Source organism: Periplaneta americana, chromosome 1 (assembly GCF_040183065.1).
Source record: "Periplaneta americana isolate PAMFEO1 chromosome 1, P.americana_PAMFEO1_priV1, whole genome shotgun sequence".
Classification (NCBI taxonomy): Eukaryota; Metazoa; Arthropoda; class Insecta; order Blattodea; family Blattidae; genus Periplaneta; species Periplaneta americana.
This window is the reverse complement of record NC_091117.1, coordinates 203,033,959-203,061,193: the sequence shown is the minus strand read 5'-3', so window position 1 is coordinate 203,061,193 and position 27,235 is coordinate 203,033,959. Positions and strand designations below refer to the sequence as shown.

General features: G+C 37.0%; 1 protein-coding gene across 6 annotated transcripts in view; it reads right to left on the bottom strand.

Moving 5' to 3' along the window:
- The window catches only part of LOC138706470 (putative leucine-rich repeat-containing protein DDB_G0290503), a 57,371-nt gene that overhangs the window by 14,114 nt on the left and 16,022 nt on the right, over positions 1-27,235 (bottom strand). For all 6 annotated transcript variants that reach the window (XM_069835816.1, XM_069835833.1, XM_069835807.1 and 3 more), the window contains exons 2-6: positions 11,335-14,894; positions 7,176-7,256; positions 4,395-4,510; positions 1,823-1,910; positions 1,384-1,562 (exon numbers count right to left, since the gene is read on the bottom strand). In XM_069835816.1, the coding sequence (XP_069691917.1) occupies positions 1,384-1,562; positions 1,823-1,910; positions 4,395-4,510; positions 7,176-7,256; positions 11,335-14,835 (3,965 nt within the window). In that variant the 5' untranslated portion in view covers positions 14,836-14,894. The remainder of the gene's footprint in view (positions 1-1,383; positions 1,563-1,822; positions 1,911-4,394; positions 4,511-7,175; positions 7,257-11,334; positions 14,895-27,235) is intronic.

Genomic DNA, 27,235 nt, shown 5'->3' with positions numbered 1-27,235 from the left:
GAATCCATATATTACAGTATATTATAACTATTCATATAAATGCAAAAAATGTTTGTTATCCGATTTAAACGCAATTATAAATTGAAGGACACGGAGGGGGGGAGGGGAAGAAGCTAATCCACAGTTAGTTACTTTAGAGAAAAAACTATTTGCAAGTTCCGGAACAGTGAGGATTATATAAATTTTTGAAAGTAATTCGTGTGAAAACCTAAACACTAATAGTTTTATCTGCTGTTTTTAATTAAATGCATTCGTAAAGATACCTTTACACCTTTATTGTTTCTCACGATAAGTAGTTTTCAAGTGGAGAAATAGTTCTGTTATTTATCTTACGAGATTATATAAAAATCCGAGATGATCAGTACCGCAAGTTATCATATTGTGTTATTTTTTAAACTAAAGAATCTGTTCACATTTTCAGCAAAAAATGCCAACTTTGAGAAAATTAATCGACATAGATCCATTGAAGAAAAACACTCACAGCTACTGGTAATAGTGTAACTTAATTCTAACTTGCTTGACATTAAAGTAATTTCATGTTAAGTAATTATAACTCTCAGTAAGTAATTAAAAAAGGTGCGTCAGCTACTATGGCTATTTCCGCCCTTATCTAAAATCCTTCACAAAACAGAAACAATACAATAATCAGAATGCTTAAAAGAACTGAAAGCGTTGTCACTGTCGGTAATTGAAAGAAACACGTTTTTCATTCATTACTTACTCTTTCCATTTAGGCGTTCTTTTACATCCAATAAAATACTGGTAATTTATAGTCGCGACATTGTTATTCCCGGTGTGACTCCTCCTCTTTGCTTACGTCTTAGGAAGTGAAGGCTCTATAAAGTCTAGATAGGTAATATCGTTCGCCATTTTTGTTCTTTCGTTGCCAAGATAACAGACGACGAATCTATTTGCCACACCGTTAAACATCATCATGTCGTAGCTCCTATGATAATAAATCATACACACTGTAATTAAGCAAATAATTGAGCGGCAAATAACGTCCTCATGTACTTTCTGCAAACGCCAGCGAAAGAACCAAAATGGCGGGCGATTATATTAAGTATTTATCGAGACTTAGGAAATGCATGACGTCTTCATCAGCGAATCACAAGACGCATATGTTTAAATGTAGCCAACCTGTAACGTGATTGGCTGCTGGAAATTAGAGTGATGGGACTATAAAACAGCTAGATCCTCTCAGTTTATTGTATATCTTTGTGATTTAAGTTTATATTAAATTAATACAGTAAAATATTGCCCAGTTACAGTATATGCACTCCGCTAAAACACATTTTTCTTTGCACATAACTCGAACTATCTGAATTGCTGATGTGCATTTCATGTGATACAAAATATTAAATTTGTAAGTTCAAAACAAACCTGCACGAGTCTCGCGCACAATCTGGATTGGTGCACATCAAAACTTTGTCATCAGAAAATGGAATATTTGGAAAATTACAAAATGGGCAGTTCTCCACCTCTTCTATTCCAGCAGCTTGAATCTCTTCCATTTGTTTTCTTTGCACAATCCGTGCAAAGACCGTTGGCTTCAACACCATCTGTGCATAAAAGATTAACAGAGGAAGTAATACAATTGAAACTGAATCCACAAATTCCAGATTAATAAAATTGGTTAAGAAGCATTATTTTAATTTTGATTTTTCAAGTCTCTATTCTATATTCATGCGAGTGTTACAAAAAATCTAGAGTATACTTGACAAGTTAATGAAATCTTGAGACAAACAACTTATCCAGCATTATTCTGTTGTTCCTTCTTAAGATGATTTTGTGTTACTGAGTTTTTTAAAAGATACATTACCCGCATAACCTTGAGGCTGAACTCTGCTATGCAGTTTGTTAGACACAAGAAACTATTCTGTCCATTTCCTATAATGACATCAGCAGATCTATAAAGAAAGCACATCATTATGAAGAAACAAAGTTTAAGAAAGCATACACGCATTCAGTTAGGAAGATCTACATTGTATTCTATACTCTATCTACTATGAAAGTTTCAAAATATATTAGTGTACTAGTATTAATTTTCAGTGGCATAGCATGAAATTTTGAGCAGGGAAAGCTAACTCAAATTGTCTTTCATGTATACAGGGTGCGAATTAACGGGGAGATGGGGGGGATTTCCCCCCCTCCCCCGTTGGAAAGTTATCCCCTCTCATAAATTCATATTAACATCCCTGCCTGGGATAACTTCTATCTCCCCCTCACAAAATATAATTGTTTTAATACGAGTATACTGTATAAAGTATAAACAAAGCAAAGAAAATAATTTTGATGTATTATCATCACCAGCAAGCTGACAACAATCAAAAGCTTAGGAATTACACATCTCATGAATATAGGGGAGAGTAGGGTAGTATCGGACATCGGGTAATATCGGACATCGGGTAATATCGGACAGTGAGTTTCCTTCATCTACCACACGATGATAGTACCTGATTGACATGGTTACGTTTCTGTGATGTTGCATAGAGAAACGTAACCATGTCATTCAGGTACTACCATATGGTGGTAGATGAAAGAAAGGCACTGTCCGATATTACCCGATGTCCGATACTACCCGACTCTCCCCTAATAATTATTATTATGATCAAGATGCAAGACGAGCAACTCAGTGCGACCAAGCGTTGAGGCGTATCGAATGAGGATAATAATGATTTTATGTGTGGTATTCTCTATCTAGGATTCTATTTCCCCCTCATCAGAAATCTTAATTCGCACCCTGCATGTACATATGAAAAAACGTATTACAAAAATATAGTCTTAAAATAAATAGTAGTCAATGTCAGGTCAGCAGTCCGAAGATTGGTTGAAAACTCGTAACACCAATAAGGCATGACCTCAAGTGGTACGTAGTAAAATATGATTTCACGGTTTGCACATAATATCTCTAACAAATAGACATGTATACGCATAACATTAGCTCACTCCCTGTCATATTTAGAGAAATTACAATATTAACGAATACATACAGTACTAGAAACAGTATTTGTATAATTATGCAAGTATGCATCTGTCTTTTGGTTATGTCTTTCATTGAGAGCAAGGGATTCGGTCGTTTGTTTTTTAAATCACACTTTTTTTCGTAAGTCAGTCTTGATAATGGAATTGTCCTAAAAAAATTCAAGTAAATTAGTGTCAGGAACTGTTATTTCACTCATTATTTATTATATTAGCCACAATGCACACTAACACTTCAACTGAACACAACTCACGAAAGGGATAACTCAGAAACTAATTTTTTTTTTTCAATGTCTAAGCTAGCTTCTTGCGACCACGGTAGTTAGTAGAAAGGGATGGAAAATCTGCAGGGTAGGTTACACAGAAGAATGCGTGAAAGAAAGCAGTCTGCTTGTAATTCAGTGGAGAGGATTGGAAGCTGGTGTGTACTGGCTTCATGTTTAATGCTGCATCACAAATCATCCTGAGCTGCCGCATCACAATATTTAATGCGCAAATATAAATTGTATTAAAATTAATAAATAATTTTGTTCATAAACTGCAGGTTTATTATGAAATTATTATTAACTGGGGAAGCGGAGCTTTTAAGCTTACACTGACGCTACACCACTGTTAATTTTAGACGAGATCATAGTGTATATTGCTCATTTTTAAGTAAAAGCATATTAAAAAAACACACACACGCACGCACGCACTCACTCCCCTCTCCTCTCTCTGTCCCTGCCTGTTCCCCTCTCTTCCTCCCCCTTTCCCATGCTTCCCATTATGCTAAACAGAGGCTGTGAACAAACAGACTTGTGTTTGTTTCCAGTGAGCACTCTGTATCTCGTCCTCCATTACACATATGTGAAATTTTCATAAGAATCAATGTGAATAAATGTTTTATGCTTAGACGGAATATTCTCAGCTTCAGCATATTTCAATTTATAATTATTTGCTTGTTTCCTTTTTTATATAACAGCACGGTGCTTAAAAAATTGTAGCAAATTTCTATTGTGTAGTTTAACAATTTTAAAACTGTACCCTCATTCAAAATTCCTTTCCCCCATGCGGAAAAAACCCAACCAAGTAATCAGCCCAAGTGGGGATCGAACCCGTGCCCGAGCGCAACTTCAGTCCGGCAGGCAAGCGCCTTAACCGACTGAGCCACGCCGGCGGCTATTATTAATCATATTTGTTTGAAATATCTCCAAGAATAATTCCCTGAAATTAATGACATTACTTACGGTTCACCCTGTATAAAGGATAATATATAAGTGTGTGTGTGTGGTGACTACATAACATTATGAAAGACGGACATGTACAAATAGTAACGTCTATATAATACAGAGATGTTAACTTATTTTATAATCTTACAACGATGTATTTAGCCTTTAAAAGGAGAACTCTGTGTATAATGAACTTGTGCTTACCTTCTAACACATTCCTTGCAGAATACATGTCCTTCGGGGCAAGAGACAATGTCCTCAGCCATCACTTCACTATCATAACAACACTGACACTCCAATAGCTCTCCATTGGCTTTTGCCTAAAATATGTGTAACAAGATGGTTTTATTTTCAATTTATGATTAACATTCTAGAACATATCAGAGAGAAACTAAAATATGATACCGGTATTTATTATATTATAGATCACAAAGTACATACAAGTAAATCAATTAAACCCTTACATTACACACTTTACAACAATTTTTACACAAAGATATAGTGAGAGAAACTAAAATAACTGAACAACTGCTTTTACAGAAAAGATCAAGCAAGAAGATTTATTCCGAATTCGTGTACTACAATAATGCTAAACAGCATGCTATTAAAGATTCGAGAGTGAGAAGGAAGTGTCCATTTCTCTGTGAGAAGCATATTAGGTTTTTCTGTTAAGGAATACTACAGCGTGTCTTCGCCATCATCCTCGTGATGATTGACAGACTGGGTGGCCGGAGGGAGGCACGCTTCTGCCGCTAAGACGACATGTATGCTGACGCAGCTAGTCAAGACCATTCCCATTCATATCGACACTACGACGTCTTAGTGAAGTCAATGAAAGTTATTTAAATTATGTTTTGTTGAACTTGCAGTACAAGTATATACCTATCTGTTACGGAAACCACCTTTCTTGTATGATTCTTTTCTGTATTCTCTTTATTTTGTTTGGAATGATATTTGAGAGTTAATTAACATTAATAGTACATTATGCAACGAGCCTATAATGGTAGTAATTAAGACGCGAGTATGTTTATGAAACGAGCGCAAGTGAGTTTCGTAATTTTCATAAGAGCATCTTAATTACCATTATAGGTAAGTTTCATACGACTTTTTATGCTCGACCATATTTCTAATTTGAAATTACCGGTATTAATAAGTATTCATGTTATTCTTATCTGACTGGGGGGCGGAACTGACCTTGTACAATATCTCGTAAATTATGAGATGTGCGCAGACGCGAAAGTATTGATTTTTTTTTTCCGAGAAGCAAATGTCATTGACCTTGATATAATCTAGAGAGTAAAATAAACATTAATCTTGATATAACCTTGAAATTGATTTAGACATTGAAAAACGAGATGACAAATTGAATTTATTTGAATATTATTTACAATTAACGCTAATTATTATAGTAACAGAACATAACCTTCTGCGACAGTATTGGATTTCCAGCCTCCATGATGTTTCGCTAGTTGTCTTTTGATTGCATATCCGAAAATAATCGATACTTGCGCTTTCATATTGCTACAATGGTGTTTTCTGATTGGTGGAACACCTGAACTTTAATGAATAGGTGTACTTTAATGAGGTCCATTAAAGGGCTGCTACCAGGTGTATAATTACTACATTTTGGCATGGTCGAGCATAAAATATATTAGCTGTCTGGCAACACTTAGATAACTAATGAGTATGCTGAACAAAGACTTACAATCATGTGATTTCCTGATTGTTGAAAACAAGTAAATACATTCAGGTAAATGAACTTCCAAACAATATCTGTAATACTCTCCATTATTCAGAATGGCTCAATTTATCCAAAATGTGTGAATACAGTTATTTACAGTGATTTTAAAAAATCATTGTACATTATGACTTTGTTTGCTCATGTTCATCTATGTTGAACAGTGTACTATAAAAGCATAGTCTAGTACTGGGTGTTCAGTTCAAAGTGTGTCATGGCTCCCTGTATGCCGTCATATGACTAGTCGATGAGCCTAGAGAATTCAATCTTCCTACACTTCCGCAGAGGTGTATTATATATGTGTCAGAGAAGTTGCATAGCAAGTACGGCATTCATTCTGAAGAGTACTTACCGATACATATGGTAACGCCGGTAGTGGCAGGAATGTGAACTGTTTGGAAACATGTACTGAGGTGAGTTTTTTCCTTACTGTCGGGATATGGGGAGAGGGTTAAGACGATTACTTACGTATTTGTTGACATTAACTTCGACGGTCAACATGGACACGGAGCATTTGATTTGTGTTGTAGAATGTTGCCATATACAACCGATGATAACAAATACCCTGCGTACGACTTGGCCGCGCAAAACACAGTTCGAAAGAGGTTATGGTAGCACACAGACCGTACAGACCGCCATCTGTTGCTATGACGTTCAAGTTATACCATACACGTTCTCAAGTTCAGATTGAACGGCTTGATTAATAGGCAACTTCTCTGACATAAAAGCTGAAACTCGCTTCAAATCGCTGACTCACAACAGTGACGTCATGACACACTTTGAAATGAACACCCAGTATATACAGTCACGAAGCTCAATAAGTAGTAAATATGCATCCATAGATAGTTGCTGACCACTAGAATCGCTAATATCGCCTCATTACAGACAATGCGAAATAATACCGGCACAGTCTTTTGTTCCTAGCACCCTCACAACTCAAGCTTCGTGGCTGTATATACTAGACTGTGATAAAAGTCTGCCAAAACATTGTTTATGTTTATCGTTTAATCGTATTATTGAAATCTTTGTTTGAACAATGAAAGTGTAAGAAAAAATTTATGTAAGATATGTGGGTGGGTCCAGACACAGGGTTCATCATCAATAATCTAAATTTCCGCTTCTACAGAACTAAAATTACATAGTTTTGTCAATCTGCATGTCAACATTCGCCTTTATTTGAGTGTATCTGTATAAACTTAGATAAATTAAATTTATAAATGTAAGAAACTAATGATAAAACATCTTACCAATTCAAACGCATCTCTTTTCTGTTGTTCCTTCCCCTGCAACAAATCCTTAATCCTTTGTTCATTTTCAATGAAGGCAACCTAGACAAATACATAAATAGATATATAAATAAGCAAATATACGAGTACTTAAGTATTATACAGGGTGGCCCACTTAACTCTTTCACCTCTCATGGCGTGTGAAATATTTCAGATATATACAAACCGACAATTACAAGTTAAATTACATCAAAGGCGACATCTGATACACTTAATGTATTTTTTGTACATTAAATCATTTTCAAGATATAGAGCCAACTTTCATTTTTTAAATGGGAACCAACTATGTTTTGCATTGCAAATGTTGCGTTAGCTCTGTCTAATAACAACTGACTACTTTACCGACTGTTTGTTTGAATGTCACCCTATTGATGGATAGAACGAGGTACCGGTAATCCTGTTCAGAGATTTCCGGCATGATCGCCTGACCTCACCCCATTAAGATTTTTTCCTCTGGGGACATTTGAAAAATGTTGTGTATCAGCAGGTTCCAACAACACTGAAAACAAGAAAAGGCAGTATTACCTTTCCATGTGCTGCAATAACACCAGAAACACTGACAAAAGTGAGTCAATCAGTGATGGAGCATGCACAGATGTGTTGCGATGCAAATGGCCATCTCTTCGAACATCAATTGTAAACTTTCTGCTGTGAGAAATCTGATTGCACACCGGAGATTTTGTGTTGTTTTTTGAGAATAATTATTTATTTTCTATTGTACACTATTTTTATGTCTCACTTCACCATGTGCAATTGAGCACAACTCTAACCAGAATTGTCCTCCCTCTGTTCGATTCTTGGCCAGACACTGCTTATGTTTACTCTTACTGGTGATAGTTAGTCAGTAAAGTAGCCAGTTATTATTAGACAGAGTTAACGCAACATTTGCAATACAAAACATAGTTGGTTCCTATTTAAAAAAAAAAAAAAAAAGGAAGTTGACTTTAACATCTTGAAAATTATTTCATGTACAAAAAATACGTTATTGTCGGACCATCAGATCTGTGCCCCCGTAAGACATGCGAACTGAACCCTAATTCCTTCTCAGCCTCGGTAATTCATTTCTCTCCCTATATTCCTATCTCTCTCTTTTCTGTCTCTCTCCCTTTCTCTCCCCCACAATTCACAATTTTGGCCTTCTTGCGGGACAGTTTATTTGCACTTACAGTCCAGTGTTGTCATCTCAACATGAACACTGTAGCACGGAGTGGCGAAAGAAATATTATTAAGCAAGTACGTAATAAGCATTTTGCGATGAAGAGAAACAAACAGGTCAATATCTGTTTCCTATAAATCAGGCAACGAAAAGAGCAGCTGCGATCACAGGTGAGGCTTATTTTATTTCAACTGATTACGTATTAAAATTACTTAACTAATACTAATAATACAACATTTTTATGTAATTTATATAGGCAGGTCAGAGAGTCTAATAAAGAAAATCAGGAGAGAGGAAGTCTGTGCAGGAGACGAAAAGCTAGAATCACCAGGGAAGAAAAGATCAAGGGAACCTTTAATTCTTGTAGATTATATGAACCGATGTATTTTAAGAAGAAAGACACAAGAAAGAAAGAAGTTCCGACATCGAAGAAATTATTGAAGGTTGCGAGAGAGGCAATAATTTCCAAGGTTGGAGAGAAACACTACGGAAAGTGATTCGAGACATGGGATTTAGGTTTTAAAAATGTAGAAATGCAAGATGTATTTTGATTGAAAGAAATGATATTGTAGCATGGAGGACCAGTTATTTGACACCGTTTGGCGGAAGTTTGGCAACATCCCTATTCGGCAAGGTTCGTGGCCTGCTGTTTAACGTGGTGGAATGGAGTAAGTACAGGCATTAACTTTTCCAAGAACAACGACAGCGCTGAAGGGGCACAGATCCGATGGTCCGACAATATGTGTATCAGATGTCCCCTTTGATGTAATTTAACTTGTAACTGTCGGTTTGTGTATATCTGAAATATTTCACACGCTATCGGAGGTGAAAGCATTAAGTGAGCCACTCTGTATAAAATATAAAGAAGAAAATCTTTCCTACTGTTATTATTTTGTTTTATTTATTTTCTATTTCCTTTCGCCTTTATACAGAACATTCTTATGCAGGCTGGTCATGTTCCACGGGCTTATATGACAGTGCAGAACGCCTGTCCCAAGAAAGCTAAGTACTGGACGGTTCATATAGGAAAGCATGTAAGGACCTGTCCATAATATGCAGGCATGTGACCACTTGTCGCCCACCAATAGATTTTGTTAGGTTGAGGCTGAAGTGGGACCAGTCTATATAGGAATCTCCTGTAGTTTGTACTGTACTAACAGAAATAATTTATTGTTTACTGTAAGAGTGAAGAAACACTATGGAAACCTGACTTATTTTATGTGTAAATGAAATAAGTAACTTTTAAATAGAGTTGTCTTGATAATCCATTTTGAATCTTGCGTACACTACTTTTAACACTTGAATATAAGTAATTGATTAACTAGCAGACTTACTCGTGTTAATTATGTAAGTCTGTGCGGCTTACAGCTGTTTCGGTGCATCACACAATCCTCAGAGCCTACTAGATCTCGGCATCATCTCAAACTTCTCTGCCTGTTGCGTGGGTGCGTTTGATTGTTGAAAAGTGGAGTCACATAGTGTGTGTGTACTGAAATTGATCTGTGTGTTGAGAATTTGATCGGGGTGTGTTTTAGTGTGTTTGTATATTTCGTATTGTTCTAGTGTGTTGAGTTTTTGGTTCTTGGGTTGTATGTGTAGGATTTCCATGTCCGCATTTATGTTATTGTATGTATGGTTAGCATTGGTTATGTGATCGGCGTATGTAGATGTATTGTGTCCTCTGGTTATTGCTTTAATGTGTTCTTTGTAGCGTGTTTGGAATGATCTGCCTGTCTGTCCTATGTAGAACTTGTCGCAACTATTACATGTGAGTTTGTATGCACCTGTGTGGTCGTATTTATTTGTTTGTGTTTTTTGTGTGTTGAGATGTCTTTGTAGTGTGTTTTCTGTTCTGTATGCTATGTTGTATTTCTGCTTTCTGAATGAAGATGCGATCTTATGTGTGCTTTTGTTTTCATATGTTAGTGTGATGTATTTCTTGTGTTGCACAACGGTTACAATCCAAACATAATAGACAACATCATAAGCAAGACAAAGAAAAGCTTAACAAACACAAAAACAAGCAAAACACAACACAAACACAAGAAATACATCACACTACTTACTTACTGGCTTTTAAGGAACCCGGAGGTTCACTGCCGCCCTCACATAAGCCCGCCATTGGTCCCTATCCTGAGCAAAATTAATCCATTCTCTATCATCATATCCCACCTCCCTCAAATCCATTTTAATATTATCTTCCCATCTACGTCTCGGCCTCCCTAATGGTCTTTTTCCCTCCGGCCTCCCAACTAACACTCTATATGCATTTCTGGATTCGCCCATGTGTGCTACATGCCCTGCCCATCTCAAACGTCTGGATTTAATGTTCCTAACTATGTCAGATGAAGAATACAATGCGTGCAGTTCTGTGTTGTGTAACTTTCTCCATTCTCCTGTAACTTCATCCCTCCTAGCCCCAAATATTTTCCTAAGAATCTTATTCTCAAACACCCGTAGAATACATCACACTAACATATGAAAACAAAAGCACACATAAGATCGCATCTTTATTCAGAAAGCAGAAATACAACATAGCATACAGAACAGAAAACACACTACAAAGACATTTCAACACAAAAAAACAAACAAATAAATACGACCACACAGGTGTATACAAACACACTAGAACAACACGAAATATACAAACACACTAAAACACGCCCCGATCAAATTCTCAACACACAGATCAATTTCAGTACACACACACTATTTGACTCCACTTTTCAACACCTTTCAACAATCAAATGCACCCACATAACAGGCAGAGAAGTTCGAGATAACGCCGAGATCTAATAGGCTCTGAGGATGGTATGATGAAGCACCGAAACAGCTGTAAGCCGCACAAACTTACATAATTAACACGAGTAAGTCCGCTAATTAATCTATTGCTGAAATAAGTAACTTTTAAATAGATTTCGAAATTCCTATGCACATTTCAAGAACAGTGAACAATACACTCACCTCTTGCAAAAATGCAACAGGAATGTCCTCTTCATCAGGAACTTTGTGTTCAAAAATTTCACGTAGGGATTGCTGAGGTCCTTGCCATTTGTCAAGCTCCCAGCACGTCAAAGTCAAATTATACTTGTTTTTCTTGAATACACATGTTAATTGATCTAGTGAAATGTCTCTGTACTTATACTCCAAGTATGCTATTCCATGTTTCTTTACTATTTCATTCACAGTAGTATTTTTTTTACCGTCTGTAAAATGCTTTCGTGGGTCTGGAAACATTTCAAGGAAATCATATATATTAAACTCTTCTTTGTATTTCCTTTTCATTGCAGCCACTTCTTGTCGTTTGATATATGCATCTCGTGTCGGGTAAGTCTTGTGTTCAAGTACTTCTGTTATAAATAATTTAATACTTTCTTCATCATTTCCAATTCTCTCAAACTGTTCTTGTAGATATTCGGGATCAGCATCGGGAAGAATAGCTAAGAGTGTCTGAAATTTAACACTCTCCATCTCCTCTATTTGCTCTCCAACAAACCTTCTCATGGCCTCCTCATCATTGCCTATATTATCAACAGTTCTCCTTAAGACAGCTGGATCCGCGTCTGGAAACATGGCCAGCAATGTGTGATACTTGTCATCACCTTCATTCACTTTTAGTTGCTCTACAACAAAAGCTCTCATAGCTGCTTCATCATTACCAATTTCGGTACACCTCTTACGGAGATAATCTGCATCAGTTTGGGGAAACATGACCAGAAGGGAGTGAAACTGTGCCTCATTTTTATCACTCTGTAACTGTTCTTCTATAAAAGTCCCCAATGCGTTTTCATCATCGCCTATTTCATTGCACTTTTCGCGCAAGAATGCTGGACTTGCGTGAGGAAACAATGATAGGAGAGTGTGATACTGATTGTCTTCAGAAGTTTCTTGTAGTTGTTGTGATATAAATTCTTTCACAGCACTGTAATTTGTTCCTATTCTTTTCCATGTCTCTTCCAAGAACACTGGATCAACATTTGGAAGTGAAGCGAGATATTCTTCATAGGTAATTTCTTTTTTTCGACAGCCTTGGCTAGATTGGTTTGTAACCGATGAACTTGTAGGCTGTAAGACACTGGTATCATCTTGGTCGTCGTCAGTCTGTTCCAGCACATTATTTACCATGTCTGAGAGTGAATCAAATTTCAGACTCACATCAGTTAAATAGTCCATTCCTACATCAGGAAATATCTCATGCAGTTCTTCCAGCTTTCTGTGAGAACATTCTTCCTCAAAGTTGTCTGAAGTAAAGTTAAAATGATTACAATCATCTTCTGTATTTATAATCGACAATTTTTCATTTTCATTCTGTGTATCACCTATATTCTCGTGTTCTTGTGTCATATTAGAATAAGGCTCTGAAGTTACATTCTGAAAATTTGCTACATTACCATCACCAGTTCCCTCCACTGACTTTTTCTGTTCTTCAATATCGGTCATTTCCACAAACATAAAATCGAGATCAATTAAATCTTCTTGAATGCTGTTTGAGATTTCTTGCTCTTGAACGAGCCTACTGTCTGTGCACCCTCTTACAACTGCTTTACAAACGAGATGATCACCAGTTTCACTGCCTTCACAGAGATGCAAATTATCATTTTCAGGTCTGTAATCTATCAGTAAGTCATTACATGTTTCTACTGAATGAAAGGATTCTGCTTGCTGTACAAGTGAAGCAGTGGAACTTGTGTCTTCAGATATGTGAAGATCCTTAGCATTGTTACGTAACAAACTGCTACTCTCCATTTCATCTACAGAACTGTTTGTATTATGCCAGATCATGTCAACGGATGAACACGATTCTGAATTATGCACCGGAAGTTCAGACAGATCCGAAAATGTCTCATCTGATGTTATACAGGCATTATTTTCAACTTGTTCATTCATGTCGGCAGGAGTTTCAACTGCTTCTGTTGTAGAACTAGCAAATCTTTCTTTTAGGTAATGTGATTCACTATTTGGAACTTCCAAATCTAACAGATCAGTTTTTCCATGCTGATTTGTAACAGAGGGCATAGTAATATCTTTCATATTGTTTGAAACGTCAGACTCACAGGCATTTTCCTCCATAAATTTTGAAGTAGAAAGTGGGAAGTAGTCACAATTTGAACTGCAATTACTTGGAACAGGGACAGAATCTTCTCTGAAGTCTATTTCATGTAACTCTGAAGTTCCTAGTATAGCACCAGCTTCCAATTCAGTGGATTCAGAGTTAGTAAAATCCTCCTGAGTTGTTAAAACTGATACTTTTGACTGACATTTGTCAGTTTCTTTCATATCACTAAATTCAGGTAATGTACTACTTCTCTTTGGGTAATCAGAAGTCTGTGTGGAGTCTGAACCTAAGTTTTGTCGTTTATTGGTACTTCCGAAACAATTTTGAGCAGCAGTATCACAGTCTTTAGTATCTTTGGTACCATTATAAGAAGATTGTACTTGTTCACACTCTTTCTCTCTGTTGGATTTATGAATATCTTCATAATAAGAGACGCATGAAAGTGGAGACGACTTCTGAAGAAATGCATGTTGGATTTTAGGAGAATGTATAGTGCTGGAAGAAGTGTAAATTTTATCCGGAGGGTTTTGGTTTTGCCTGTACGTCTTCTCACTACTAATGGCATTATGAGACAGAAATACGGATTTGGAAGAAGAGATATCTTCTTCCACCAATTTATTGTCCATATTTCTTGAATTTACAATTTCTGATTTTGATATTCTTCTCTTATTCTCGCTCATTTGAAAGAATATTTCAGTCACAATATCAACTCGTACATCACTATCTTTATTAACTATAAGGCAAGCATAAATTTGCTCAATATCACTATCTGGCAAAATACTATATATTAACTTTGCTTCTTCCATTAGTGTTTCAGTATCTACATAAAAGTCTTGGGAGCAAGCTCCTAAAACTTTTGCATTCGATTCTTTCTGATGGTAAGCAATACCTGGAGAAGTCGCTGGCCTAGAAATACTGACAACATCCTGACGAAGTTTAGGAAAGTCTGGTGCTACATCATATGGTGCACACATATCAGAAATTTTGCTTATGGCACAAACATTATTTTGTGATGTTACATCACCTGTTTCAGACAATGTATAGGTAAAAGATGTTACCGGTACTTCATTATTTGGAAGATGATCTTTGAATTTAAACGCACGTTCCTCTGGGGCAACATCATTTTCAACAATAATCCCCGATTTATGGAGTAGTTGCGTTGCAACATATTCAATTCTTTTCTCTCTTACAACATACGCAAGTTCTTCCAATTTCTCATAAATCTCATTAACGTCTATTTTTTGTCCAACGTTATTGCACTCCAGTATTTTCTGCACTTCAGACACATCTGCCATCAAGTCCTCAAAATTGGTATCAGATACCATTGCCAAATTAAGCTCTTCTTCCATATCATTCGTCATATCCTCCTCAGAGCTATTATCCAGGCCCTCCATGTTAACATTCATCATATCTTCCAATTTAAAATTTATTTTTGCACTGCTTCATAGCTCGACAAATAAAAATGGCTCTGAAATAAAAGAGATACAGTTATGCTTACACAAGAGCCTAATTTTGAACATAATCAATAATGCAATACACATTGAAAGACACTCTTTCAGCTTTCCCAATGACGGTACTGCCTCATTGAACAAAGCATAATAAACATATTGAGTGAAAACAAAAACGGACCACAAAAGAGAAATGAGGAGAACGAACAAAAGGAAAAATTAAGTACAGGAAAGATAATAGCTTGCATATAACAGGCCTAAACATAGTAAACAAACAGATTAGACATTCGAGGAAAAGTATCCCTTTTTAGGAAACAAAGTACAGATGGTATTTTAAAATGGCAAGCGATCCTCTGATAGCGGCAAGGGAAACATCACGAATGAAGTCGTTGTTGAGCTGGAACTTCTTGCAGAAACTGGCAAAGAGGCGAGGTATTGTGCCCCTAGCGCCAACCATTAGCCCAACTACTTCAAGGGAGGTGAGGTGATATTTCTCCAAATAGAATGGAACTGTGGGCTCATAAATTCTGCATTTTTCTGCGTGGACGTCAGCGGGCTGTTGTTCCTGTGCCTCGAACCTGACTGTCGGGTCGATAATGTAGGCGGATGTAGAGCCTGGTGGAATGCCAAGCATGTCAATTCGCCGACAGGATCCCTCTTGAGAGATGCCATGGACTTCTTCGTGCACAGTGAGACCTTTCTTCCTCAAGACTTGTGATTTCTAGAGTTCCGCAGTGTCTCGCTGAAAGGACAGGCACCCAAACGTGGCCAAGAGTTTCAATCTCACTGACGCAATGACGACAGTGGTTTCCGTCTCGGGACCTTCCTGGTATAGCACGCAGCGGACAAACATTAGCTGTCATTTTAAGAGCTTGTCTCCATTCACTGCTAGTGAGGCGATCAGGTTATCGGATCCATTTACTGGCGGGAGTGAACTCCTTATAAAGGATGACGCCTTTCCCTTTCTGATTTAAAGAGCACCAAGATTGAAATGCTCGCTCCCTGAGCTCGTCTCAGTTTTTTCACTTGAAGTGAATCAGAAGAGATGTTTTGAAGTCCAAGTTTATTTAAACAAACCCCAATTTCATTAGACAAGTTGCGACAAGCGTTTACATGGATATTTTGGGATCGTTGTGAGCTCTGACATGCATTGATATGCTGCAAAAAAGCTTCCCAGCTAGATTTAAATAGTCCCAAACCCTTGTATTTTCTGTCAGCGTAAAGCATGTTGTCTGGTATGTCGGTGGGAAGCTGAGTATTTCCTTCAATGTGGTTTTAATGAGAACATCGGCATCAGAAAGAAATTTGGCTGGTATTTTATTCAGTGGAGTTGTCTGAAACTGATAAATCAAAATAGGGCAGATGTAGCTGCATAACACAGAATATTTCTGATGATGATGTAATAGAGGAGTTGATGCAAGGATATCTAGTTTGTTCTTTAACTTTTCCATACACTTGACTGCATCAAATACAGTAGAAGTGTGGTAACTTACACCGAGATATTTGATATTTTCGTCAGGGACAATTGACGGAATTATTTGGCCAGAAATTAAGTCAAGTGATTTGTAATTAAGAGAACCTTTGGTTACAGAAATGCATTTGCATTTATCTATGTTTATGCTGAGACCAATTTCGTTGAATCTAGTTATGGCAAGTTCAACCAGTACTCGTGCTGAGTCTTCATTTCTAGCAACAATCACGGTTACAGGGTTAGAATCCCATTAAGCGATTGTCTAGAATGTAAAATTTTGAAGTTTATTTAAAATTAATTTTTCATTCTTGGATACACTATTTGAACACTTCTATACAACCACTGATGAACGTTATTGAACAAGTAATAACTACTTCACTAGGTTAATATTGTAAATTTTGATAGTAAATTACAATTCAGGAGTCAAAGGATGACGCAAACCACGTCGAAACTAGTCAATCAGGTAATTTATCTATAGTAATGTCGCAAGAGGTCTGAGATTCTCAGATAAATCCACGAGCGAACTCAGACCTCGAGTGACATTTATTAGGACTATTTCGTGAATAAAATAAAAATGTAAATAATAGGGCTATATCTCTCAAATTCGCTCATAAAATGTTAATAACTGTACACTTATTCAGACATTGTGAGGTTGAAACAGATGAATACTGATTCTGCAAGAAATTGGATGTTATTCAGTAATCCCAATTGAGAAAAACGAAATACAGGTTAAACAATGTTAATTACATATACTATATGTTGTTTCATTTAAACTGTAAGAAACATTAAAGTTTTCTTATAGTATGTACTAAGCTATAGTAAGTTTTTTAGAAACAATTCAAACCTTCTCCTTCCAGAACCAAATTCTGACCGCACCACTGATATGCACACTATGACGTAGATTTAATACATTATCTGCACTTATCACTAGTACCGGTACTCTAAATACACTAAAGTAAACTATTATGTTATTTTATGCAGAGACTGTCAAGACCACATGTACAAACATGTACAGTACGTGCGTTGAACTTTCAGATACAGAAGCTGGAACAAAACTGGCAATTGATCATGGGAAGACAAAATAGAGCAGTTATTTTTCGCGGAAAAGCAACTTTTAAACTTTGCGCACGTAGATGCGTTGTATTCAGAACCAAGTAATTTACCGTTGCAGAGATAGCTACTTGGACAGAAGGAATGAAAATACTTTTATGCTCGACCATGCCGAAATGTAGTAATTATACACCTGGTAGCAGTCCTTTAATGCATGCCATTAAAGTACACCTACTCATTAAAGTACAGGTCTTCAGCCAATGACAAGTCAGCTTTGTACCGTTATATCGATTATTCTCGGATATGCAATCGACAGACAATTAGCGAAAAGTCACGGAGGCTGGAAATCCAATACTGTCACAGAAGGTTATGTTCTGTTACTATAATAATTAGCGTTAATTGTAAATAATATTCAAATAAATTCAATTTGTCATCTCGTTTTTCAATTCTGAATCAATTTTCAGGTTATATCAGACTAATGTTCATTCTTATTGTGTGCCAAGGTCAATGACATTCGGCCTCAGAAAAAATCAATACTTTCGCGTCTGCGCACATCTCACAATTCAGGTCAGTTCGCACATAACCATAAAAAGACCTAATTTTCAATACTTTGAAGTTAGAAATATGGTCGAGCATAAAAAGTCGTATGAAACTTGCCTATAATGGTAGTAATTAAGACGCTCGTATGAAAATTATGAAACTCGCTTGCGCTCGTTTCATAAACAAACATACTTGCGTCTTAATTACTACCATTATAGGCTCGTTGCATAGGCCTAATGTAGTATTTCAATTCAGGTAGTACTGCAAAACTCCACTGCTCTTCAACATCAGCCCCAGTCTTGGAGACTAGCTTCAACTCTTCTCGGTTAGTACAGACCAGTGGCGGCTCAAACACTTAATGCCTAGTGCTAGAGATAAGGATAAAATAAACAGTAATAATAATGACATTATTATTATTATTATTATTATTATTATCTAAGCAGGGACCGCTAAACTTTACCATTGCAAATTAGACGAAAAATGCACACTTGCCAGTTAATAGACAAGCATTCCATCAATAACATAACGTAATTTATTTATTTACTTGGTTATTTAACGACGCTGTATCAACTGCGAGGTTATTTAGCGTCGATGGAATTGATGATAATGATATGATATTTGGAGATGTGAGGCCGAGGATTCGCCACAGATTACCTAACATTTTCCTTATGATTGGGGAAAATCTCGGAAAAAACCCAACCAGGTAATCAGTCCAAGCGGGATTCGAACCTGCGCCCAAGAGTAACTGCGGATCGGCAGGCAAACGCCTTAGCCGACAGAGCTACGCCGGTGGCTTGTAGAAGATGTTGAAACATCAGTCGTGGGGTAAACAATGATGAAACATAGTCTATAATCATTAGTTCCTTTTTATTTGTACATGGTACACTTTCAACATGCAATCAAGCAACTCTCGTTTTGAATGATTTTAGAAATACCCTTAAATGCTGTTGACTTGGTTAAGTGCTCTTTTAACTATTTAAGTCTTTATCTAACTCAGAACTGAAGTGAACTAATTCACGAAACACACCCCTATATTCTAAGTTATCGGATTTATCGTACCTTGTTAATACTAAATCTGTTGCTGCCTAAAATGTTATACAATTTATTATTAAATTTAGGACATATCTGGTTTCTTCAACTTGCTCGTTGTGTTTTGCACTCGCGAGTCTGTAATGTAAGTTTAACTGAATTTCAATATTCTCTTTAACCAGCACAGACAAACTGAAGGCAGTTATACGAAGCTTTGATTTTTTTTATGTTTTAGTTTATCCCTTAGCCCTAAGTGTAGTAAATCTGTAAGACCCTTTCGAGTAGTTACGTTCACCTCGGAACAGAACATACAGGAAACAGAAGAACACTTCTCCATACAGGGGCGGATGCAAGGGGGGGAGATTAAGGGGATATATCCCCTCCCGAAATTTTGAGAAAAATGCGAAACAAGAAACAAAAATAATATTAATTTTAATTCGTGAATGTACATAAGAATTAGAGAGTTTCTAAGTAAATTCTCTTTGCTAAAGTGTTAAATTCCAAGAACTGTAGGAAGGCAAACACAGCGTTCTTACTTCAAGACAGAGAGTCATGAAGAGTATTTTAGGCTTTTAATTTTCCTTCTCTTCTTAGACTATTTCATTAGTCAGCTCAAGGACAGGTTTTTAAATCATAAGGGAATCCTAAAGTCCATACGAACTTTTCTGCCTAAAAACATACTGCAAGCATCAGATGAAGATTTAGAAACTGCTGTTGAGGCTATAGTAAATCAGTGGCCCAATGATGTTGATGCATCACCAGAGTCTTTCTTCAATGAATTGAAGATGTGGAGAAGAAATTTCCTTGATCAGAAAAATCTTCACCTAATATCTACTGATTTTATATCATCTTTGAACAGGTGCAATGAAATTATTTTTCCCTGCATGTTGCCTGTAACTACAGCAACACCAGAACGGTCGTTCTCAACATTGCGGTGTTTGAAGAATTACTTGAGGAGCACGATGGGAGCAGACAGATTAAATGGACTGGCCTTGATGTAACTTATATACATAAAAATGTAGAAGTAAAAGCTCATGAAGTATTGGATGAAATGTCTAAGAAGCCTCGTCCCCTTCTTCTGTAAATGTCATTCTGTCATTGTTTTTGTATTGCAGTCATTGTAAATGTTAAAATTAAAAAAAATTATGGTTTATTTAACAACGCTCGCAATTGCCGACATTATATCAGCGTCGCCGGTGTGCCGGAATTTTTTCCCTCAGGACTTCTTTTACATGCCAGTAAATCGACTGATATGAGGCCTGTCGCATTTAAACACACTTAAATGCCATCGAGCTGGGTTGGGGTAGAACCCGCAACTTCGAGCACAGAAGGCTATACCGACTACGCTACTCAGGCCAACTTGTAAATGTTTGTGACTCGGAAACATATTGTCAGTATATAAACTTATTTCTCATTATTTCATTTTTACTATCTCCTCAAATCCCTCCGCGAAAAAAATCCTGCGTCCGCCCCTGTCTCCATATTTCATCCACACAACCAATTTTTATAGGCCTAATAAACATCCAAGTTGAATTTGGCAGATCTGTTAACATTAGCATGTTGCTGTTTTTGGTGAATATTTAAACGCCGTGTAAGTAAATTATTTAACAGGAATTTAGTTTTCATAATATGTTAATATTGAAAGCGGAGATTTTAATAAAGTGATAGCTGAATTAATTTCTTCACAACTTACATAACACGATAACACTTCACAGGTTTACAGTTTCGCACTACAGTTAGAAATATGTATGTATGTATTTATTCACACTGCAATGGGTATATACCCGGTGGCAGTGGTAACTAATTACACTCAATAATGACAATAATAAACTTGTTAATTAAAAATACACTTAATAATAATACCAATAATTAATACTAACAATAATTTATAATAATAATAATAATAATAATAATAATAATAATAATAGGGAATATCATAAATTAAATTAAGCACTATCACTTAAAATAACATTTAAAATAAATCTAATTTGTATCTTAAATCTAAGTTCGAACCAAAACCCACGAGTATGATATGTTCATATCTGCACAAGTACCTTTCCACATTACACTCATTTCGCTGTCAACTCACTCACTCACTGCACTGAAACTACGACACATTTCACTAATTCTATCCTGATTTCACTAACACTTCAAAAACATTTCACTGTTCAAATACTTTGCACTGCCACTATAAACTTATAGTTTATAGCTTATAGTTTAAACTTATAAGTTATAGCTTCCCTGACAGGAACATGTTTCACTGACAGAAAACACTTCACTGACACAACATAATTCTTCACTGATACAACACTTCAATAACAAAATATCATTTACATCCTTTACATACTGTGTATAATTATCGTCTATTAGTAAAGTCCTTAAACCTACTGAAATAAAAGCATTCTTAAACACAGTATTTAAAAAAAACCGGCAAGGATTTTATTATCTTATTTTTGCATCCTCCCCTGTAAGAAACTTATTCCGACAAAGCGGGTGCGAGGTAAGGGAGTGAGATAGTAAATAGGGTTGTATATAGCTACCCAAGCATTTAGAAACGAAAGCGGTAAACTGTGCCTGGCACATTTTAAATGCTGAAATGGACTGGAAAAGACGAAAATTGCGCGCGCATCCCATTATATTTCTTATGGGACGTAGTGCCTGGCTCAGATCCATGCTGCAAACACTGGTTACAACGTGGTTGGCGGCAACGATAATATTGGTGGTAGAGTTTGCAAGCGCAAGCGTAACTTGTTTCTCTTCGGTTTTGCACGGAAAATATGAATTATCCTTTTTTCTCTTGCATTCTGGTAGTGCCATGGCACGATGGCACTGCCTCTAAAGCCGTCCCTGATACAGACAGATTTGCAAACTGGTTGTCACCTACCACCACAGTATGTATTAGACTGTGCTACCACTCTACATCTTAAAAATCGAGAAGGCTGTATCGGAGACACATCGCAAGTTTTATGAGAGAATATGTCGCTGATAGAATTGCTCTGAAGGTAAACGTCAGAAATGACAATCAACACCTTTTCCTTCCAGATAGCCACCATGTATGTACACTGACAAGCAGTGGCGGTTTTTCGTGTGAAGCTCGTAAAGCGGCATTTCACCTGTTTACTAAGCGAAACTTCACTTATTTACAAGTATTTTAATATGTTATTTCATTTCACTTCATTTTTGTCTTTTACGTTCTGCGTCGTGATATGTTCTGCACATATCCCTCTTTCAGAGCTTCTCAATTTGCGGATTTGTTTACGTGTAACCATGGCAACGAACCCTTGTAAGATTTCTATAGAACCTGTCTGCGAGGGTACTTGAATCGCTGAGAAAACATTTCTCTTGTATTGTACCTCGATTTCTCGAATCGCAACGGGACCAAAAAAAATAGTTCTCGTTAGCCACGCAACTTAGCAGTAAACAAAAGAACGTCAAAAAAAAAAAAAAGTTCAGTATCGTACGGTAGACCCGATATCTCCATTCTGGTTGGATAATCGTCCACCTCTACATCGGCATAAAATGTGGGACTAGAAAGTTTCTCTTGGATGCAGGTGACACTAAAGGAAAAAGAAACAATCTTGATATCTGCTTATTTCTTCTTTCGAGCCACATACATCCGAGAAATTTATCATGCTGACCAAATAAACGAAATTCACAATTTAATTAAAGAAAAATATAATGTAAGTTGGGCTATATAATAATACATTATGCAACGAGCCTATAATGGTAATAATTAAGACGCGAGTATGTTTATGAAACAAGCGCAAGCGAGTTTCATAATTTTCATACGAGAGTCTTAATTACCATTATAGTCAAGTTTCATACGACTTTTTATGCTCGACCATATTTATAACTTGAAATTATTCGTAAGTATTCATGTTATTCTTATCTGACTGAGGAGCGGAACTGACCTTGTACAATACCTCTTAAATTGTGAGATGTGCGCAGACGCGAAAAGTATTGATTTTTTCCGAGAAACAAATGTCGACATTGACCTTGATATAATCTAAAGAGTAAAACAAACATTAATCTTGATATAACCTTGAAATTAAACATTGAAAAACGAGATGACAAATTGAATTTATTTGAATATTATTTACAATTAACGCTAATTATTAATCTAATCTCGCGCTAGTTGTCTTTCGATTGCATATCCGAGAATAATCGATACTTGAGCTTTCATATTGCCACAATGGTATTTTCTGATTGGTGGAACACCTGAACTTTAATGAATAGGTGTACTTTAATGAGGTCCATTAAAGGGCTGCTACCAGGTGTATAATTACATTTCGGCATGATCGAGCATAAAGTATATTAAAAAATTATAGTAGCCTAGTCTATAAAATAAAGCAAGCAAAATTAACTATTTAATAGAATAACAACACGTTACACTATAGACAAACTGCAGTTGGGCATTAGACATTAATAAATTTAATTTATAAACACAACGGTCGTGTTTTTAGAAACCTCAAATTTCTGCAACGACAGTTTTTTTTGGGGGGGGGGGAGGACGTTTTAATGAAGCGGCATATCATCCAACATTTTTTCTCTCTCTGGCTAAAGGGTGCCCCCTCCAAAATTTGAGAGCAACGCACGCCGATGTTCCTGGGATAAGTGGTAGTGGTTTTCTTTTAATGTAGGCCTAAGTTACTGAATTTTACCAAGCACATTTTAACGATGAATACATGCAGGGGTGGCCGGCCCTTAGGGGACCGGGGCCGTGCCCCACCAATATTTCGTCCCCCGTAATCTTTCTCGAATTTAAAATACGTAAATGTTGTTCAGTAGAATGTACTGGATTCATAATTATTTCAATAAATTTCGTCACATTACGCGGTGTGTCAGTAAAACGTCAAAGATTGTATGACATTAAATATTGTGAGCTTGGGTCCGCGTCAAGGGCCCCACAACTTGAATCACTTTACCGCTCAACTGCCATGGTGCGCGGCGTGCTATGTCGCATTCGCTACCGACGGAAATTCACGAAGTGCTACGAAGTTACCGTTATGAGTATCGCTTGGGGCTCGTCCAAGCTGGCCAGCCTGACGGACGGAAGCAATTGTCGCAAATATTGGTTGTTCTGTGAATCGCAGTGACTTTATTCTAATGCTTGCAAGTTAAAAAAAAAACAAACAAACAAAAACAAAAAAATAATAACACACACCTCTTTACATTGTGCATACGCCAGTTATAATAGTACATTATGCCTATAATGGTAGTAATTAAGACGCAAGTATGTTTGTTTATGAAACGAGCGCAAGCGAGTTTCATTATTTTCATACGAGCGTCTTAATTACTATTATAGGCAAGTTTCATACGACTTTTTATGCTCGACCATATTTCTAACTTGAAATTATTCAAAATTAGGTCATGTTATAGTTATGTGCGAACTGACCTGAATTGTGAGATGTGCGCAGACGCGAAAGTATTGATTTTTTCCGAGGTCGAATGTCATTGACCTTGATAGAGAATAAGATGAACATTAGTCTGATATAACCTGGAAATTGATTTAGAATTGAAAAACGAGATGACAAATTGAATTTATTTGAATATTATTTACAATTAACGCTAATTATTATAGTAACAGAACATAATCTTCTGCGACAGTATTGGATTTCCAGCCTCCGTGACTTTTCGCTAATTGTCTTTCGATTGCATATCCGAGAATAATCGATACTTGCGGTTTTATAATGGTACAAAGGTGACTTGTCACTGGCATTAGGTGCATTAAAGGGCTACTACCAGGTGTATAATTACTACATTTCGGCATGGTCGAGCATAAACCTATTTAAAATTCTAGAAATTATAATGGAAGGGAAGCGGTAAAAAAAAATAATGTTAAGTTTACTGTTCAAAACTCTAATCTTGGAACCTGACAGGAATGCGACGCGACCCTACAGTTCGCGATAGCGACCCCTATTATACTTATTTTTTTGAAAGATGGGACATGACAGTTAAGCGGCCGAGCTTGGAACTACAGTGCCATGTTGCCAGCTGATGGAAGCTATAGTCGCGACGCCCTTATTCCCGGCGTGACTCCTCCTCTTTGCTTACGTCTTAGGAAGTGAAGGCTCTATGAAGTCTAGGTAGGTAGTATCGTTCGCCATTTTTGTTCTTTCGTTGCCGAGCTACCATACGAGGAATCTATTTGCCACACCGTTAAACATTATCATGTCGTAGCTCCTATGATAATAAATCAAACGCACTGTAATTCAGCAAATAATTGAGCGGCAAATAACGTTTTCGTGTGCTTTCTGAGAACGCCAACGAAAGAGCCAAAATGGTGGGCGATTATATTAAGTATTTATCGAGCCTTAAGAAATGAATAATGTCTTCCTCAGCGAATCACAAGACGCACACGTTTAAATGTAGCCGACCTGCAACGCGATTGGCTGCCGGAAATTAGAGCGACGGGACTATAGTAATTGTCGTTAAGATGGCTGACGTTAAAACATTCATTGACAATTGACGCGAAGGTAAGAAAGCAATACAAAAATTGACAGAGAATCAAAGACGAAACGTACCAATGCTAACATTGTGTGCACAATAAGTGTCGCCAAGAGAGCTATTATGCACTCGCCACGTGGGAAATGTAACTCTGGCAACTGAACCGTTGTTACCATGGTCGAGCAACAGGCCTACCACGCTATGTGGCATTCAGTTGTTTTTCCGATCGCAACGCTCCTGTCATGTCGCATCTTTAAAAAAAAAAAACTAGTAATGCTAGCCTGCTACCGGATGTCTAAAAATTGTGTTCTGTTCCTACCTCACAGCGGAAGCTGTTGTGCAAGTCATGTCAGCATCACATTCAGGTGCAGTGTCACTGTTCTCACTACTCCTACATCACCGTCATCAATATTACTAATGTTATCACCAGGCTTCGAGACTTCGGACCCAATAGAGCAGTTCAGTGGGAAATCCGCATAACAACATACTGAGTATAGTGGTAAAGCGTACAGTAGGTGGGGTTACTGTAGAATGAATGCCAACGAATACGCAAAGAAAAACGCTCTGGATTTGAAGGCTCTGACGAATAATTTAGTTTCCATACAAACCCATTTTCAAACTGTGTCTGAGACTACTACACGGTTAGAAAAGTCAGAGCAAGAGATGCCGGAAGCCCTCAAATTAGTTGAGGAAATGACACAGAGAATTAATGAGACATTAAGTACACCGGTTACTGACCGTGTAAAACAGAAGCGGAAATAAATTTTATGTAAAAAAGTAACGGATATGGAACATTGTGTAATGTAAACAGCAAATTAGTGGACATAGAGTTACCCGAGAATAAAGGACTGTCTCTTAAAGACTGCAATGATGTTTTTTTTTAATTTTTTTAGTAGGTTATTTTACGACGCTTTATCAACATCTCAGGTTATTTAGCGTCTGAATGAGGTGAAGGTGATAATGCCGGTGAACTGAATCCGGGGTCCAACACCGAAAGTTACCCAGCATTTGCCCATATTGGGTTGAGGGAAAACCCCGGAAAAAACCTCAACCAGGTAACTTGCCCCGACCGGGAATCGAACCCGGGCCACCTGGTTTCGCGGCTAGACGCGCTAACCGTTACTCCACAGGTGTGGGTCAATGATGTTAGGATCTTTCGTTTTGCTCCTATCACGTCATGCGACGTAGAGCGCAACTTTCCACAGTACAAACTTTGGCAGATAACCGGAAAAGATTTACGTTTGAGACAATGAGAATGTATCTTGTAGTAGGTACATTGCAATTCGGTACTGTAACTGCACTTCCTAAAGACGACCAATAGGATAAATTAAAAAATTAAAATTGCTAAATGCTTATTTCCACCATTAACACTGTGTATAATTAAACACATATGCTCATAAAAGACAGGGGAATAAATACTTTTAACATTCTTTTCACATTGTCATTGTTTAATGTACCGGTACTATATATTTACTTTCAGAATGCACATGTGTGTGTGTGTTTCCTCATACTACCGTACTCTACTCTAAATAGCAACGTTGTTACCTCAACACATCTCTACCTACCTGCAGCGAGTCAACAACCTACAGTGCATGAACAGTAAACTTATTGTATCGGGTCCAAAGTCTCGAAGCCTGGTTATCACTATCACTATCACTATCACTGTCTTGCTGCCCCCTTAAATTTAAAAGAAATAAGCTTGTAATGTTGGAGACCGATAGGGTGCGTACGGCGGTTTCAAGTTGACTATCCATTCACCAGTCAGTACTGTAGCATGCGTAAACAGTGTACCTGCTGAATAGTAATGCCGAATGTTGAAGGTTC